The sequence below is a fragment of the Nannobrachium achirus genome, assembly GCF_963921795.1.
Source record: "Nannobrachium achirus genome assembly, chromosome: 8".
Classification (NCBI taxonomy): Eukaryota; Metazoa; Chordata; class Actinopteri; order Myctophiformes; family Myctophidae; genus Nannobrachium; species Nannobrachium achirus.
The window spans coordinates 42,091,664-42,108,159 of NC_137817.1; the positions used below are offsets into that span (position 1 = coordinate 42,091,664).

The 16,496-nt window shown below is 41.7% G+C and overlaps 1 protein-coding gene across 1 annotated transcript; it reads right to left on the reverse strand.

The window, feature by feature from the left end:
- Nucleotides 1-1,133: 1,133 nt before the first annotated feature.
- On the reverse strand, nt 1,134-10,898 carry gpr184 (G protein-coupled receptor 184; the record flags this gene model as incomplete). The annotated part of the gene is made up of 2 exons (XM_080731892.1): nt 1,134-1,535; nt 10,290-10,898. 2 exons carry the CDS (start codon nt 10,896-10,898, stop codon nt 1,134-1,136), a joined length of 1,011 nt encoding a protein of 336 aa, XP_080588018.1.
- Between the last annotated feature and the right edge of the window lie 5,598 nt (nt 10,899-16,496).

The following is a 16,496-nucleotide window of genomic DNA, read 5'->3' on the forward strand; positions in this document are numbered from 1 at the left end:
ATTATTTTTGGAGTAATGCCACAGAAAACAAAACAAACATCCATGAATCCAGGTCTCCATGGGGTGAGTAACCGATTTTTGGGTGAACTCTCCCTTTAATGTATGAAACATTAAACACGCTGTCATGCAAACTAATTGCCAGCCTTTGATATGCCTCATGGATGAATACGCGTTTAGCTAAACTGGTGCCACACACACACACACATGCTCAGATCTGAGGGAAAACACAAGGGCCCTCCACAGGGGTGTCACACCAAATTCTGGGCCCTGGGTACAAGGATTCACTGTGGGCCCCCCATGAATGTTAACTATTGAAAAATAGCAGATATACAAGCTCACAGCGCGGCTGCGAGCTTGTAGATCTGCTATTTTTGAAAAATCGTGAAAATGTGTGCCAAGAAACCTATGTTTCCATGTCAGTGATGCTCAAACTTTTTCATGTGAAGAACCCCCCATCTCAAAATATTTAGTTCCAGGGACCCCCCAGAAGCAAAATTTGAGTTACAAATGTTCACTAAAAAAATACATATATTCAAAGATTTGCGCACATTTTCACGACTTTTCAAAAATAGCAGATCTACAAGCTCGCAGCGCGGCACTCGGTGCCGTGCTGTGAGCTTGTATATCTGCTATTCTTTCAATAGCTAAAGTTACTAGGGCCCCTCCACCTTGGGCCCTAGTAACTCAGTCCCACTTTCCTACCCCTTTGTGACGCCCCTGGCCCTCCAGTCCCGGCGGGGTGCGACAGAGCCAGAAGAGGTGACCCTTGAGGATCTCATCCATATGTGGAAGAATAGCCTGGGACCACAGCGCAACTAAAGAGCACGCACGGACTGAGATGCATGTCAAAAGCTCATCCTCTTCACAGTGGAGAGAGGATATTAAAACGCAGACAAAACGGTAGAGGTCTCCTTCCTCAGATGATCCGCCCGTTTGATTGTGTGTGATAATAACGGCCATGTAAATAAGACCCTCAATCGCACACAGCCTCAGGGAATGATTATCTGCATATATTAAGCAGCCATGCACGAGTGCACGCACGCACACACACGCACACGCACACGCACACGCACACACACACACACACACACACACACACACACACACACACACACACACTCACTAAAACATCTTCATATTAAGTTATCAGTGGACCTGCGACTGGTGTTTGCGTTCAACTGTTGCGTGCGCCTCCTCTTGTGTCCAGTCCAGAACTGTTTCACCTCCTCCCGCACCCCGTTGCTGACCAACACGTACAGCACGGGGTCCACCACGCAGTTCAGGCTGGACAGCGCCAGCGTGCACGAGAAGTAGAAGTGCATCTTGTCCTCGAACCGGCAGTAGCTCCCCCCGGCCTCCACGCTGTCGCTGAGGTAGAAGACGAGCGAGCGCAGCAGCAGCAGGACGTGGTACGGCGCGTAGCAGATGGAGAAGATGGCGATCACGCCGTAGGAGAGCAGGCGCACCTTGCGCTTGGTCTGGGCGTTCAGGCCGGGGCTCTGGCCCACGGTGGCCAGCACCCGCCAGTAGCTCACCTAAAAGTGTTGATTTTGACGAGAGAATTTTGATTTAGTTTTACAATGTATACCAGGGGTCTTCAACGTTTTCAGGCCAAGGAACCTTCATTTGAGAGAGATGAAGCAGAGACCCCCACAACCTCTTCATAGATTCCACTAGCCCTAGAATGGCCCTGATTTAACGATTAAGTAATCGTATAAAATACAGAGCCATAGAACGCCCCCATAGCGCGGCGGTTAGCAGCTAATCTGCGCGGCACTAAAGTGCTGCGCGTTACTTGTGTACTCACCGAATAATTAATTCCTCAGCCTGGGAGAAAGATATTGTCCCTTTGAAAGTTCTGGCTGAAAACGAGTATTGTAACTAGTGTTGCCCGATCCCGATCACGTGATCGGATCGGCCGCCGATATGGCCGTTTTTATAAGATCGGAGATCGGGGAAAAAAAATCGAAAAAAAAAAAAAAGTTTTTTTTTTTTTTTTTTTTCAAAAAAATATTTTCTGGGAGTACTGAAAGTTACAGGTAAGGTGAATGCGATATGAAATGTAAGCTTACCATAATCACAGTAATCCTTAATCATTTTCAATCATATTCAAGGGCTTTTGGAGAAATGAGACAGACAGAGCACTGCAGAGGGAAGGTGATTGTGTCAGACTCTGTGTACAGCTGGCAGCTGATGCCAATAAGTAGTAATTGGCCCCTTGCTAATGGATCAAAGGAAGGCAATTATGTCTCTCTGCACTGTCAACTAGCTCAGTGGTTCTCAACCTGTGGGTCGGGACCCCCAGGGGGGTCCTCAAATTATTTTGGGGTGGTTCCCAGATGATTAACTTAATGTGCAACATTGTTTTCTCTCTCAACAGTAAACAAATCAACATAAAGTTTAAGTGTATAGAGGGTATCTGCACATTTCGAAAGTGAAAAATTAAGGACTTTTTAATACCTCTAAAATGACAAATTAAACATTGGCCAAATTGTCAAATATTAAAGCCAGAAATTGTGAAAATAGCCGATCTACATGCTCACAACTCCTCGCGTTGCGAGGCGTTGTGAGCACTGAGCATGTAGATCTGCTATTTTCACAATAGAACCGTGTTATACAAAATATACTTCCTCAACTCTTCAGGGTCGGGGGTCCCCAGTTAAAATATGATTATTTTGGGGGTCACGGCCTGAAAAGGTTGAGAACCAAGTGATAGAATGAATAGAATTTTTTTTTCTTCTTAATGCCTTGCCAAAAGATCGGATCGGGAAAGATCGGGATCGAATAGGAAGCAATAATATTTGATCGGTATCGGATCGGGAGCAAAAAAACCCTGATCGGGGCATCCCTAATTGTAACGTGTATGTCATTGACAGGTGCTTGTGATTGACGTGGGGCGACTAATCACACCACCTGTGTGATTGTGTGCCCCGTACGTTTGTGCTTCCCTAGTCTGGGATTAGCCTGACTGCAAGCGTCCGACTCAACACACCACACTACGTGGGGGGAGAGAGTCTGAGATTTCGAGCAGACATTCTATTTCAGCGGGGGCGGGCTAAAGCCTATTGACGTCACACACTCACACACATACACACACACACACACACGTGACGGCGACGTGGTGTGACATTGCAAAAATATGTTATTTCTCATAACATATTATATGACTGCATGTTTACGTTAGTGCAAAATGGTATTAAAACGTGATGAAACGGCACTATTGTATAGTTTATTAAAATAATACGAGTCGAGTCTGACTCCGCCATGACAGTTTTCACGGACCAATCAGAGTCCACAAGACTCTCACGTGGGCAGAGGACACCAATCAGAGTCCACGAGTGAGTCTCACGTGGGCCTACACTGCTCTGACGTGGGCAGAAGAGCTCTGTTTGGAGGGGGCTGGGACCGGAGCAGCCAAACCACGTGCCCCAAGCATACAACCCTGATTGGCCCATTCAATGCGCCCGCTCTTTGGGCGCGCTTGAAATAAAATAAAATATCTCCGGGTTCAGTCCACACTACACACCACCCACCTGCAGGGGGTGGTGATGTGCGGACTGAAGTATCAGGCTAGTCTGGGATCACTTCACTTTTCGGGCTTGTAACCGGTCTGGAGCGGAAACCACAAAACGTCATGTTGTAGTACTCAAAGGACTACAATTTGGCCGGAACTATCCACCGGAAACAGTTTTAACCCAAAATATTCCCCTGCGCTCAAGGACATACTTTTAGGGCCTACCTAATAAACTTCTTGATGCGGAGTAGTTTTGCTTTTGAAAAATTAGTTTGGTATATGCATATTTTAGTCCAACTGTTTAGCGACTGGCAAGACTACACTAGGCTACTCCAGCATTTTAAAAGGGATTGGGGAAACAAACGGAGGGAACCAAATCAAAGCGACGCCGCTTCTTCTAGTGGTTTCCGCGCTTTAGGCGGAAACCAAACGGCCTGTTGTGAACGAACACCAGGCTTTCTCTCTGAAAGCCTGGTAGGCGAGGTTAGTGCTTCCCAAAGGAAGTTATGATATATTCAGTCCAGCAGTCATTCCGGGCCCCTCGCCCGGTCAGAAAGTCGTCCGTGTTGGCTTGTGGATAAGTGGAGATATTTGACTAAATACACGTTTTCAGCCTGAACTTTCAAAGGGATATGACACTGCAGGACAATATCATTCTCCCAGGCTGAGGAATTAATTATTGGGCGAGTACACAAGTAACACGCAGCACTTTAGTGCTGCGCAGATCAGCTGCTAACCGCCGTGCTATGGGGGCGTTCTATGGCTCTGTATTTAATACGATTACTTAATCTTTAAATCAGAGCCATTCTAGGGCTAAGATTCCACATAGTTTGTTTGACAGCACAGATAGTTAACTACTTGAACACATCCATGCTTAATAAACTTGACATTTTCTCAGTAGTCAGTACTTAGTCTGCTCTTTTTCCTCTCTACACCAAACCTCTTTGCTGAAAATAGCTGATCTACAAGCTCACAACGCCTGGCTCTGCGAGGCGATGTGAGCTTGTAGATCTGCTATTTTCGGCTAAAGTTCTAAACATATATTATGGATGCTAGAGTTCAAGTGGTTAATATAAAAAAGGCGAAAAGTGTCTATCACTCAAAGATTTGGAGGACCCCCTGTAGTAACTCTGAGGACCCCCTAGGGGTCCCTGACCCCCTATTGAAGACCCTTGATGTATACCAATGTATTTTGGTGGTCCTTGTCTCAGTGACATTTTACACTTGGTTGTGTGCTGAAAATAGCCGATCTACAAGCTCACAACGGGGCGCAGCACGAAGCAATTGTGAACTTGTAGATCTGCTGTTTTCATATTGCAACATCCGAGCGCAACCAAACATAAAATTACTTGTTTTTTAGTTCTACTGGAGCTCTTCTCCTATGTAGTCTTAGTTTTAGTCATCATAGCCTAGTTTTTATTTACTTTGATTTGGTTATCATCAGCTACAAAAGGTAGTGGACGAACATTTTTTGTTCTTGGGGGCCGATGCATACTCCATTTTTAGAGCCGAATTGAAATCGGCTCTGTCCAAACTACAATTACAGTGGTTGTACCTTGAAAGTGCTGGTCGTGGCACTGATGTGGTACCACCATGGCAGCCAGATCAGTTGAGGCACCACGTTGTTACATGCCACAACCACTAGGTGGGGTTAGAGAGCAACTAATGCCCAGATAAAGGCATATGAGACAGGTTTGTTGCTTAACTGGGTAGTTAATTTAATTTTCAAGAATGAGTAGATTTTGAGCCAAAAACAATCTTTCAGTCAACAGCAATGACTTGTTGGCAATTGTATTAAAAAGATGTATTACTAAACTCTGGAATCCAGGGGAAAGGGTGAATTTACATGCAGAGTTCTAATGAACTGAAAAGCAATTATTGCTTTATTCACAACTGTTTATCATATTTAACAACATTAAACAAATTAATTATTCTAATTGCAAAGTCTCCAGGACAGTAAAAATAAAGAATAAATAAAATAATTCAATAAAATCCTCCAGCCAACCATTAGAAGTTGATTATCACAATAAGTAATTAAATACAATAAGTAATTGTGAGTATTTTCTTTTTTAAAGATTGCTACTTTAAAAAACAACTATGTTTCTTACACTAAACAATGTTAGACAAAACAAACACAAAAGATTTGAAATCTATCATAATCAATGACAGTACAGAAGTTAGAACCAAACACATTTTAAGTGAAAACATTCAAATCTCTGCAATGGACTGTAGATCGGCTATTTTCAAATAGCCATGGTATAAATAGGTGTAAAGTGGATAAATGTATATTTTATAATATTAAAAGTGTATGTGCAAAGTAATTAGTAACTAAAGTTTTCAAATAAATGTAGTGTAGTAAAAGTACAATATTTGGATCCAATATATAATTAAGTAGAAATGAAAGTATTGGAAATTGGAAATACTCAAGTTAAGTACAAATATCTCACAACTGTACTAATGTAGGCTTAGTTGCTTTACACCACTGGCGATCATAAATTTGATTTTTTTTTTAAAGGAGGAAAGGGAACAGTTTGGAATCTGATCATCATCAACTTGCGACGGGCATTTCCCCTATTGAGTGAAAGATTAGCTATTTCTAGAAGAAATAAAATAATTAAGGTGTTTTTGATTTTACATTGTATTTATACAGGGCAATTATAATGTATTAAGGCGTATTTGTCGTATTAGCCAGGGATCCCTTTAAAGCCAGAGAGAGAGATTTCCCTTCTGATACTCTGGTATAGTTTTATGGTGGATAGATATATTCTATGAACAAACTTTTATCAACAACATGCATCGCATCTGACACGCATTGTATACTGGACATTGATTAGACATTAGTTTTGATGACTCAGTGGCTGTTGCTGTGTGTGCATCATGAGAATGAAAAGTAAACTGTAGGTAGCTTCACACCTCAGGCTGCCAGGACCATTGATAGAATATTGGGATAATTTGCATGTGAATCAAAGAAGCCCTAGACACAACCTTCCCTTCCCCCAAAGGTTTGCAGATCAGTTATCTTTCAGCATGCAACATGTCTTAACAACTCTAGCCTGCCAGTGTTGCTGGGTCTGCTTATTTTAAGTGACTTTGGTCCTGTTTTCCTGTAAAGTCGCTTGTAAAGATTCATAGTTGTGGGTTGCTTTTGTTAGGGCTAGTTTCTTAAGTGTAGTGGCTTATTTGTCCTTAATTTCAAGATAATTTTTTTAAAATAGCTGATGTAATAGAGTTCAAGTGGTGAAATGGTTGCTTCTTTTGGGCTTGTTTTCATAGACCTGGTCGCTTGTTTCACTCACAGAATATAGCAAATGTGGTAACACTCTCTCACATTGGAGAAAACAAACACCACCGGTGGAAAGTAGCCTAACTAGTACATTTGATTTAATTAAGTATTGTACTTAAATATAATTTCTTCTTTAAGTACTTAACTTGAGTGTTTCCAATTACTAAAGAAATGTTACTAAATTCATTTGTAGATTTGGATTATTATTACAAAACATAAATTACCCACTTCACTCAGCCAAAACGTCAGATGATCTACAATTAATCTCACAATGTCTTGCGATGCCACGAATTGTGAGCTTGTAGGCTAGATCTGCAAAATATTTGTATACATTGTAAACTTGTGAAATGGGACATTCTGCATAATGAGTACTTTTACTTTTGATACTTTAAGTACATTTTGATGTCAATACTTTACCTTAAGAGTTAACTTTAAGTAGCATGGACCTATAGTTTCATTTGAGGTGCATGTGTTTGTGCAGAGATGTTATGTGCAGACTGCAGAGATGTATTTTGTTGGACCAGGCTACGCTCAACTTCCCGGTCTAGATAGACTATATTCTATAAACTTCACTGACTTCATTTAACTTATATCAACGAAAGAGAGAGTGCAAGAGAAGTTATTTTTGCTGTGTGTGCATCATGAGAATGAAAAGTAAGTAAGCTTCACACCTCATGCTGCCAGGACCATTGATAGAATACTGGGTTAATTTGCATGTCAAGAGGTGTAGTGTTCAGTTTCACAGTCAACTCAAGAGAGTGAGACTGAAAGATCAGTTTATCCCCTTGTGCAAAACATTATGCTTGTTGTATCATGGTTGCGATGACGAGGCTACACTCTGACTGTACTATTTTACCACTGTCTAAGGAATAATTATCCAAGCATAATCGGAATATGAAATCTCTCTCTCTCTCTCTCTCTCTCTCTCTCTCTCTCTCTCACCATATAGCCTAATATATTATTTGGTTTTGCTATTTTATTTCTTAAAAAAAACATTAAACATAATTGATGTTTAATGTTGAATTCAAAGGTGCTCTTGGCTTGAGAAAGCCTAGGTCCAAGTTTACATTGCCAAAGCAAGTGTAAACATATAAAATATGAACGTGGGGAAAAGTAGGCTACAGTTGGAGGGGATAAAAAATAAAAATAAATCAGTAACAAAGAGTAGATTGCTACTGCAACACATCACTCACATGGTTATTACAGAAATCACTATAGAGACCAGTAGAATTTATTTGTTTCTGTGTGAGAAAATAGAAGATCTACAAGCTCACAACATGTCTCGCTGTGTTGTGAGCTTCTATCACATGTATTTAGCCCCTCAATCGTATATAAAATATCATATAAAAGTGAAACCTGCTATTGATCAATGAGTTTCTGCATTTACATGTGTAGAGTCTATGGACAGATCGTAGAAAAATGCCCCAGAAAATGTGACAAGCTCAACGGCCACTAACTGTATGTTCATCATGTTAAAAAATATTTTGCCTTATTCACACTATGAAAAGCCAAGCTAATGGTTTGAAAAAACAATACAATAAAATCTTCCATTCAACAATTAGAAGTTAGTAATCACTTTACGGCTATTTTGTATATCCCTATGATGATTGCAGAAGAGACAAAGTTAAAACGATAATAAAATAAGTCATTAGTATTCTTTCAATAGAGATTGTTTCTTAATTTAGGGATTTAAAAGTCTTGCTCAGGGACACTTCAGCAAGTAGGTGGCCTGGCCAGAATTCGTACCTGTGTACTCCCAAACCCCCAACCCCCCACTGTGTGTGTCTGACTCTCTCTGTGAGTTTGTTTGCTAAACTGTGTCACATGGGGGGTTGGGACTTGTACCTTGGTGCCAAGGTGTAATGAAAATCAGGCAGCAGCCGTTCGCAACTGGTAAAAATTTTCTTTACATATCTACTGCATAGTACTGTGTTCTATTTGTCTGTCATTCAATGTTATATGAGATACTTTAATGGTTTCCAGTGGAAATAAGCTTAGTCTTTTCATGGATCTCCTTGTAGTAGACCTTGTACCAGTGAACTGTACCGTCATGAAACTGTACCTTTTCCTATGCAATCTTCTAATAAAGTCTTCAATGCTTGGTAATACAATGTATTCTCTATGCAAACCTAGGGTGACCATATTTCCAGCCACTCAAACCGGGACGTAAAACACTGTTGCCTAAAACTGGGACCCTAAAAGCAATGCGCACGTTACCGCGCACGCTCTTTAACGTTCGTGCACGCGCAAACACGCACCACAGGGTTGCAAACAGGCAGTGAGTGATTGACAAACAGCCTCAGCGTTGAATTCAGACACGCAATGAATTTGTTCCTGTTTTCTGATTGGTTTAGGTGAGCATGTTTTCATGAAAAGAACATGATAAATGTCTGATGCAACCACTGAAAACGGCTACTATTATTTTAATTCTGGCGAAAACCGGGACAATTTTGCAGTGAATGTTGAAAAGCGGGACATATCAGTGTTTTAGAACTATTTGTCGGGACACCGGGACGCGCAGCTTGAAAACGGGACTGTCCCGGGTAAAACGGGACGTCTGGTCACCCTATGCAAACCAGCTTTAAAAATTTCCAAGCTGGAAAAAAGCTGGAAATGTTTTAAGCTGGTTTGCATAGAGAATACATTGAATTACCAAGCAAACCATTAGCTTGGCTTTTCGTAGTGTGAATGCAGCATTACTCTTACGAAGTTCTTGAAAAATAGATTCCTCAGCAGGGGATTAAACTCTGTTCTCCCATATGCCATTCCATGACACTATCCACTAGACTAGCACTACAGAATGAAAACTCATAAATTGTTCCTTTAGCCTCTAAAATGTTGTCCATTCAAACTGTTTCAATTTGTTTTATTTAAACCGTATTTTTCTAATTGTTGACTGAATATTTTATGTACTATTATTATTATTATTATTATTATTTTCCTGTCATGGGTCATGGGGAAATTAGAATTCATTAGCATACTTATTATTACAAATCTAGTTGAGTTCTAGGCACATCTAGTTTTTCATTTGTCAAATGCTTTTAAGTATAATAAACACAGTTGTGTATAAAGCAACAATTGCATTTCAATTCAACCTGAACTCTGCATTGTCGTCTAAGTTTTCTTTAATTAATAACAATCACAATGAATCTGTTCACCCTTGCTGTGTTGCCAACACTGTAATGTAGGGTTCATGGACTCACATGTGCCTCCCTGTGGCAGATAAGCCACATTACATGCTGTAACACCTCTAAAAAAGGTGGTACCACATTTACTCACATTTACTCAGTGGCACTACAGTGGTGCCACAGAGGCAGCCAACTGGTGACACTGCCAATCTTAACTGCTAACCACTGTATGATGCAATTCAGCGGTTCGGTGCTGGCGAGATGATGTTGTGACACCCCGAACCGAACCAATTTAAACTCGGCTCTAAAAGTGGAGTATGCATCTGCCCTTAAATCAACAAAGAGCAACACTATAAGCTCTCACCCCCAGGACCAGCAGGGGCAGCACGAAGGCCAGCCCCACCCTCAGCAGGTTGAACAGGGCCATGTTGGTCTGGATGGGGTAGGTCTCGTAGCAGCGGTCGTTGTTGTTGTGCTCGTCGTGGGCGTCCTTCAGGTTGTCGTAGTACAGGATCAGCACGTGCACCACCACCACCACCACGTAGACCACGGCCGACTGCACCCAGGCGTAGCGCGAGGTGCGGTGCGTCTTGGAGCGGAGCGGGAAGGTGACCACCAGGCAGCGGTCCACCGAGATGCAGCAGAGCAGCAGGATGCTGATGTACATGTTGGAGTAGTAGAAGAAGCCGGCCACGCTGCAGGAGACGGGGCCCAGCTTCCAGTGGTGGTCGTGGCGGTAGTAGTTGACCCACAGGGGCATGGTGAAGATGAAGAGCAGGTCGGACACGGAGAGGCTGAGCAGGAAGATGCCCAGGACGTTTTGGTTCTTGACTTGCTGGAAGATGGGGCCCAGGGTCAGCACGTGGAAGGTCAGCCCAAAGATAAAGGCCAGGATGTACACCGACATCAGGAAGTCACTGATGGCGCTGGCTTCGATGTTGACGCACACCGAGTTGTTTGTCGAGTTGTTCATCGTCGGTTGAGAACGTGTTTCTCCTGTTCAGACCAGATAGAGAGGCTCGCCTGTAAGATGTAAGAACAAAGAGGTTATTTAATGGATTGATTGGCTCAAGCTGTTGTAATAGTCAAATACAGAGATGTACTTTTCACTCCTACTCACTGGGCTCCTGTGATAGCATGTGGCCACCCTCCCTGTGGATGGGGACTGAGCATTGGTTAGACCTATGACAATCTAAAAGGGACGATGTACTTCCCAGCTAAAAGCCATTACTGCATGGATTGGACCCAGTGTGAGTGCAGTAATGGCTTTTAGCTGTCGTCTTCCCTTTATATTGACATGACTTAGTCATGCTCACTCTAGTGCACATAGCAATTCGTTTCATAATATGCATGAAAGTGCATTCCGTCTTGATTTTCTGAACTGCTCTGGTGTGGAAAACAAAACATGTGCTCTACTTAAATGTAACATCTTCTTCTGATACCATGGTTTTATAGAAACTGAGGGTAGCGAAGAAAGGGACCCTTTTTCAGACACAATTGTCAGGAGTGAATAGAACCCAAGAGCAAAGCTACTACAAACAGAAGAGTTCCATCAACGTATTTAATAATAAAGCAGAAAAGACAAGCTTACAACCAGAGAATTCAGGCAGTAAAGCAGTCCAAAAATGCAAAAAGGTTCCAGGAAAACAATCAAAGACTCCAGGAAACACTCAGGGAGGACAACGTATGAACTGGCAGTATGTTTGTTAAATGGGTCCATGCAGTGGCCACAGGTGTGTAATGGGCATGGCACTGTTGGGCTGATGAGGGAATGAAGACAGGTGTGTAACAAGGACTCTGACATGGAATGGAATGTGGGAGTGGCCGAAGTGGAAATGCAGACAGAAATGGACAGAGGGAGAGACAAAGTAAAGGTCATTACACACACAGGCGAATTAGCGAGGCGACACAAATAAACAACCCGAAAATGTAAAATATTCCACCTGTGAATGTTTACACTTTTGCCTATACACATCTAGCGCGACGCGAATATGCGTATAAATTCGACAAGTTGAATAAAGTTATCTGTGGCACGAGTTGTTTCGGGCTGGCATCACAACCCATCACACACACGCACACAGAGAGAGACCACTCACTGTTTCACATCTTCCAACAAAAAAGAAAGGATCAATTACTGTCACAGCGATTTGCATATCAAATAGCCAAGGGGCTACGCAAATGAACATAAAGAGAGAAATAGACAGGTGGAGAGACGGCTGCAGGGGCGTCACAAGGGGTAGGAAAGTGGGACTGAGTTACCAGGGCCCAAGGTGGAGGGGCCCTAGTAACTTTAGCTATTGAAAAATAGCAGATATACAAGCTCACAGCGCGGCACCGAGTGCCGCGCTGCGAGCTTGTAGATCTGCTATTTTTGAAAAGTCATGAAAATGTGCGCAAATCTTTGACTATATGTATTTTTTAAGTGAACATTTGTAACTCAAATTTTGCTTCTGGGGGGTCCCTGGAACTAAATATTTTGAGATGGGGGGGGTCCTTCACATGAAAAAGTTTGAGCATCACTGACATGGAAACATAGGTTTCTTGGCACACATTTTCACAATTTTTTTCAAAAATAGCAGATCTACAAGCTCGCAGCGCGGCACTCGGTGCCGCGCTGTGAGCTTGTATATCTGCTATTTTTCAATAGTTAACATTCATGGGGGGCCCGCAGTGAATCCTTGTACCCAGGGCCCTGAATTTGGTGTGACGCCCCTGGACGGCTGTGACAAAAACACAAAAAGACGGGCCGTGGCAAAAAGAATGCTAACTTTAAATGAATCCTGCTGTGACTTAATTGAAATCAAATCTTTCACAGTTACAGCACACTGCAGACTATGAATCATAAAGAGTGCATTTGCATTTTCCCTTTAGCTAAACCCGTTTTGAATTTGTGATTGTGTGAGGACAAAACAAATCAGTAACACCAATTCAGGTAATGCTCATCGTGAATGTACTCTATTAGGAATGAGAGAATACATTTAGAACTAGAGAGATGCCATTGGAAATTGCAAGTGTGGTTGCCATGACACGACTCTTGAGTCACACTTGTAAATTAATTCTGTTTTACCATTTGAATATCATTCAAGTCAATGGGAAAACTTAGTTCACTAATAAATTAATGGTCATATATGGAGATCTCTGTGTCAGTCCTTGTCCCTTTCATGCCCATATGGAAGATCACTATATGTAATCAATATTAAGCGAGCCCATATCTTGGAATGCCCCTATGTGGATTGTGGATACAGTGTCAGTCTCATGTGGTCTATGATGTCAGACATCTATGATGTCAGTCATCTCCATATTTGAGAAAAGTGAAAATTTTAATTGTGACCGTCAGGTCGCAGTTACTATCAAAAACGCTGTCTGTCAGTCAGTCTGTCTGTCAGTCTGTCCGTCACGTCACACTTTTCCCCTACTCATATCTCCGCCACTGTTGCCCCTATCCATGCCAAACTTTGCACACACACTTCTTGGCTGCCAAACCACAACCCCTCATTTCTCACATGGGGGCCGATTCTTGCAAAATACATTTTTGGACACTGCTCCTACAGATTTTGCCCTAGACTCACGCAAAGCGGTACACAGTATCTCTATAGTATTGTCATCAACATGGATCTCTTAGAAAAATGCATCTCTTAGAAAAATGCAAGGAATCGATTCCCGATGAAGCCGGTTGATTTTACACTTGGCCCAAGTTCGTGCCACCAAATTGTGGGGGGAGTAGCGCAGCGAAAAGGAGGGGATAGAAGATGGATAGATGGAATAAAGTCGGACAAGGGGCAATCACACTAATTAATTATACTTTCATTTTATTTTAAGTATAGTCACAGGTCATAGCTACAAATTATTATATATTAGTACAATGTACAGTAATGCAGCTATGACAACGCTACAGTGGAAATTAGGTAATTACTGTACAAGTTCTCTTATTACAGTAATTGAGCAGCTTTTTCATGTAAAATTAGTAATTATAATTAGCTTTAATGAGCAAGAGACCTTCAGCCACTAGATGTCCCACTTTCACAACAACTCTGTTGCATATGCTTTTCTATTTCCTTGTCACCTGCAGCAATGCCAATAATAGAATGGTATCATACTAATGAACTAACTAACCAAATTTGGTTCCATTTGTACACTCTCAGAGTTATGAGGGTCCTTGAAATAAAAGAGCCTTCGTCATTGGTAACACCTTCGAAGGAAGTGAGAAGAGACACAACTTCTCTCCAATATGGCTGCTATAGCCTATTTTAACATGTTGCATTGATATAGGGTAACTTGTACCTTACCCAAGGAAAACACACGGATAATGGCTAATAATAATGGATAATATTATTTCATAATCATAAGGCATGTTTGGGGAAAGCAATACTTTTCTTTCACACCTTTTTTAAAGTCTGTGGATGTATTATTTTCTTTGTATTATTCGTTTTCATAAAATGACTATCTCCTTTAAAGTAGCTTATCATACTCAGCTACCTTAAGGAAAAACATTTCATATTAGCAGTATACAGGATATTTCATTAAGGTTTGCTTTGAACCTCTTCTCCCATAGAATAGATAAGATCAAAGCGTTGTTATGAAAAACAGATGGCCAGCAGGCCAGGAGAGCATTACTGAATTGGAGATTGATGGGTTGGTAAGACGGTTTCATAATTTGAAATGGTTAGAGTCAGGATGTGACCATAACGTATGTAATGTAAGCACAGTAAGTACTGAGAGTTGTCTTCTTGAGTAGTTTATTACTGCTACATTGGAATCAAGTAACAGTACTGCCACAGTATTATGGATATAGTAGTAGGCCTACTAAAAGTATATGCAAGCACTACTCAAGTTTCATCTAGTAGGCAGGGCCGGTTCTAGGATTCTGGTGGCCCCAAGCTAGATTTATTTTGGTGGCCCCCCAAAACCAGGGATGAAAGTGGCTTGAAGTTCTTGCCGGAACTCCCGGAGATGAAAATCTGGGACACCTCTTGGCCGCGGCTGAATAAAAATCATGAAATATTAAAATGAATGATAGTGATCCACAGATAAGCCCTTATTCATTTTGATAGTTTAATCTGTTAAAAAGCCTGTCAAAAGAACCTACAGTAGCAAGTTCACACTTTTGAGTGTTACTTGCATATCCTATGTAAACCACACTTCACACCCAAATAGCTCTAAGAAACAGTGACATTTCCTCCTGCTGTGTGTTTTTAAGTGTTGCATAGCAAGTAGCCTACTGAAAACTTAATTTGATATTTTCGCCCCCTCTGGTTTTAACAAGAAACATGGAGACTGCCATGCTCAACTAAAACGTTTTCAGACAATGAGAAAACAAAGAGACCTAACCTACAGACATTGAATGAGAGCAGGGTGGAGAGCAACTGTGGTTCAACAAGACCGACATTGATTGTTTTTGTTTTGCATTGTAATGATGTATTTACATGTTTTTATAGGATATTTGTATGTATCTTATAAGGACCCCAGGAAAATTAGCTGTCGCTCTGACGTCAGCTAACGGGGATCCATTAAATCCCCTACAATATGTGCACCTGATGGAGGCAATGCATGCTACACAGGTCACAGGTTAAACTGCATGCTACACAGGGAAGTCAGTCGCTGACTCGCTGCCAATGAAATTAGTGCTGAATTGTCAGATGTCATGAAAGCTGTGAAGAAGCTGTGAAGAACACACTGCTCTACTTCACCATTCTGAGGCTTGATGGATTTTACATTGTCACGCATTTTTAAGTTATGTATCATGTGTAGTCAGGTTTTTACTTCTCCAAATGAACTGCACAGAACTGGCTGACAATTTCAATGACGATGTCTGGGTTCTGAGCTGCACAGAATGTTAAGGTTCTATGCAAGGCTACAATGCAAGTACCATTCACGTTTCTGTATGACAGAATGGAAAGCATTCTAAGAATATACAGTATGGGGTCCCTGCTTCATCAGCTGGGCAAAAAAATTGCTAGTAGTCCTTCGGGAACGTTTATTTAGTTGGCATGCATATGAGCGCTCTCGCCGCTCTGTGCTCTGAATGATGGCAGTGCCAACTAAATAGAAGTGCCTGAAGAACATTTCAGGCACTGAGAAAGAAGTGACTGAAGAACATTTCAGTGATGGGCAACTGCTTGACCGCAATTTCAAATGGTGAATGGTGCATTATAGTGCATAAATTCACCCATTCACGCACACATTCACAACCCGATTGCGGAGCGCACCATGCTGCACCAACCAACCTGCTCATCGGGAGCTGTTTGGGGTTCAGTGTGTTGCTACTTATCCAGCGTGGGCCGGGAACCTTCCAAGTCCCAAGCCACTCCTGAGCCACAGCAGCATGACTTTGATTGATTGATTTTCTGATTTCTGATTTGCTGTGATTCTTGTAAAGCACTTTGGTCAACTCTGTTGTTTTTAAATGTGCTCTATAAATATAGTTGGATTGGATTGATTGATTGATTGATTGATTGATTGATTGATTGATTGATTGATTGATTGATTGAAGATTTTATTAGAGGTTTGCATAGGAAAAGGTACAGTTTCATGACAGTACAGTTCACTGGTAAAGGTCAACTAAAAGGATAAA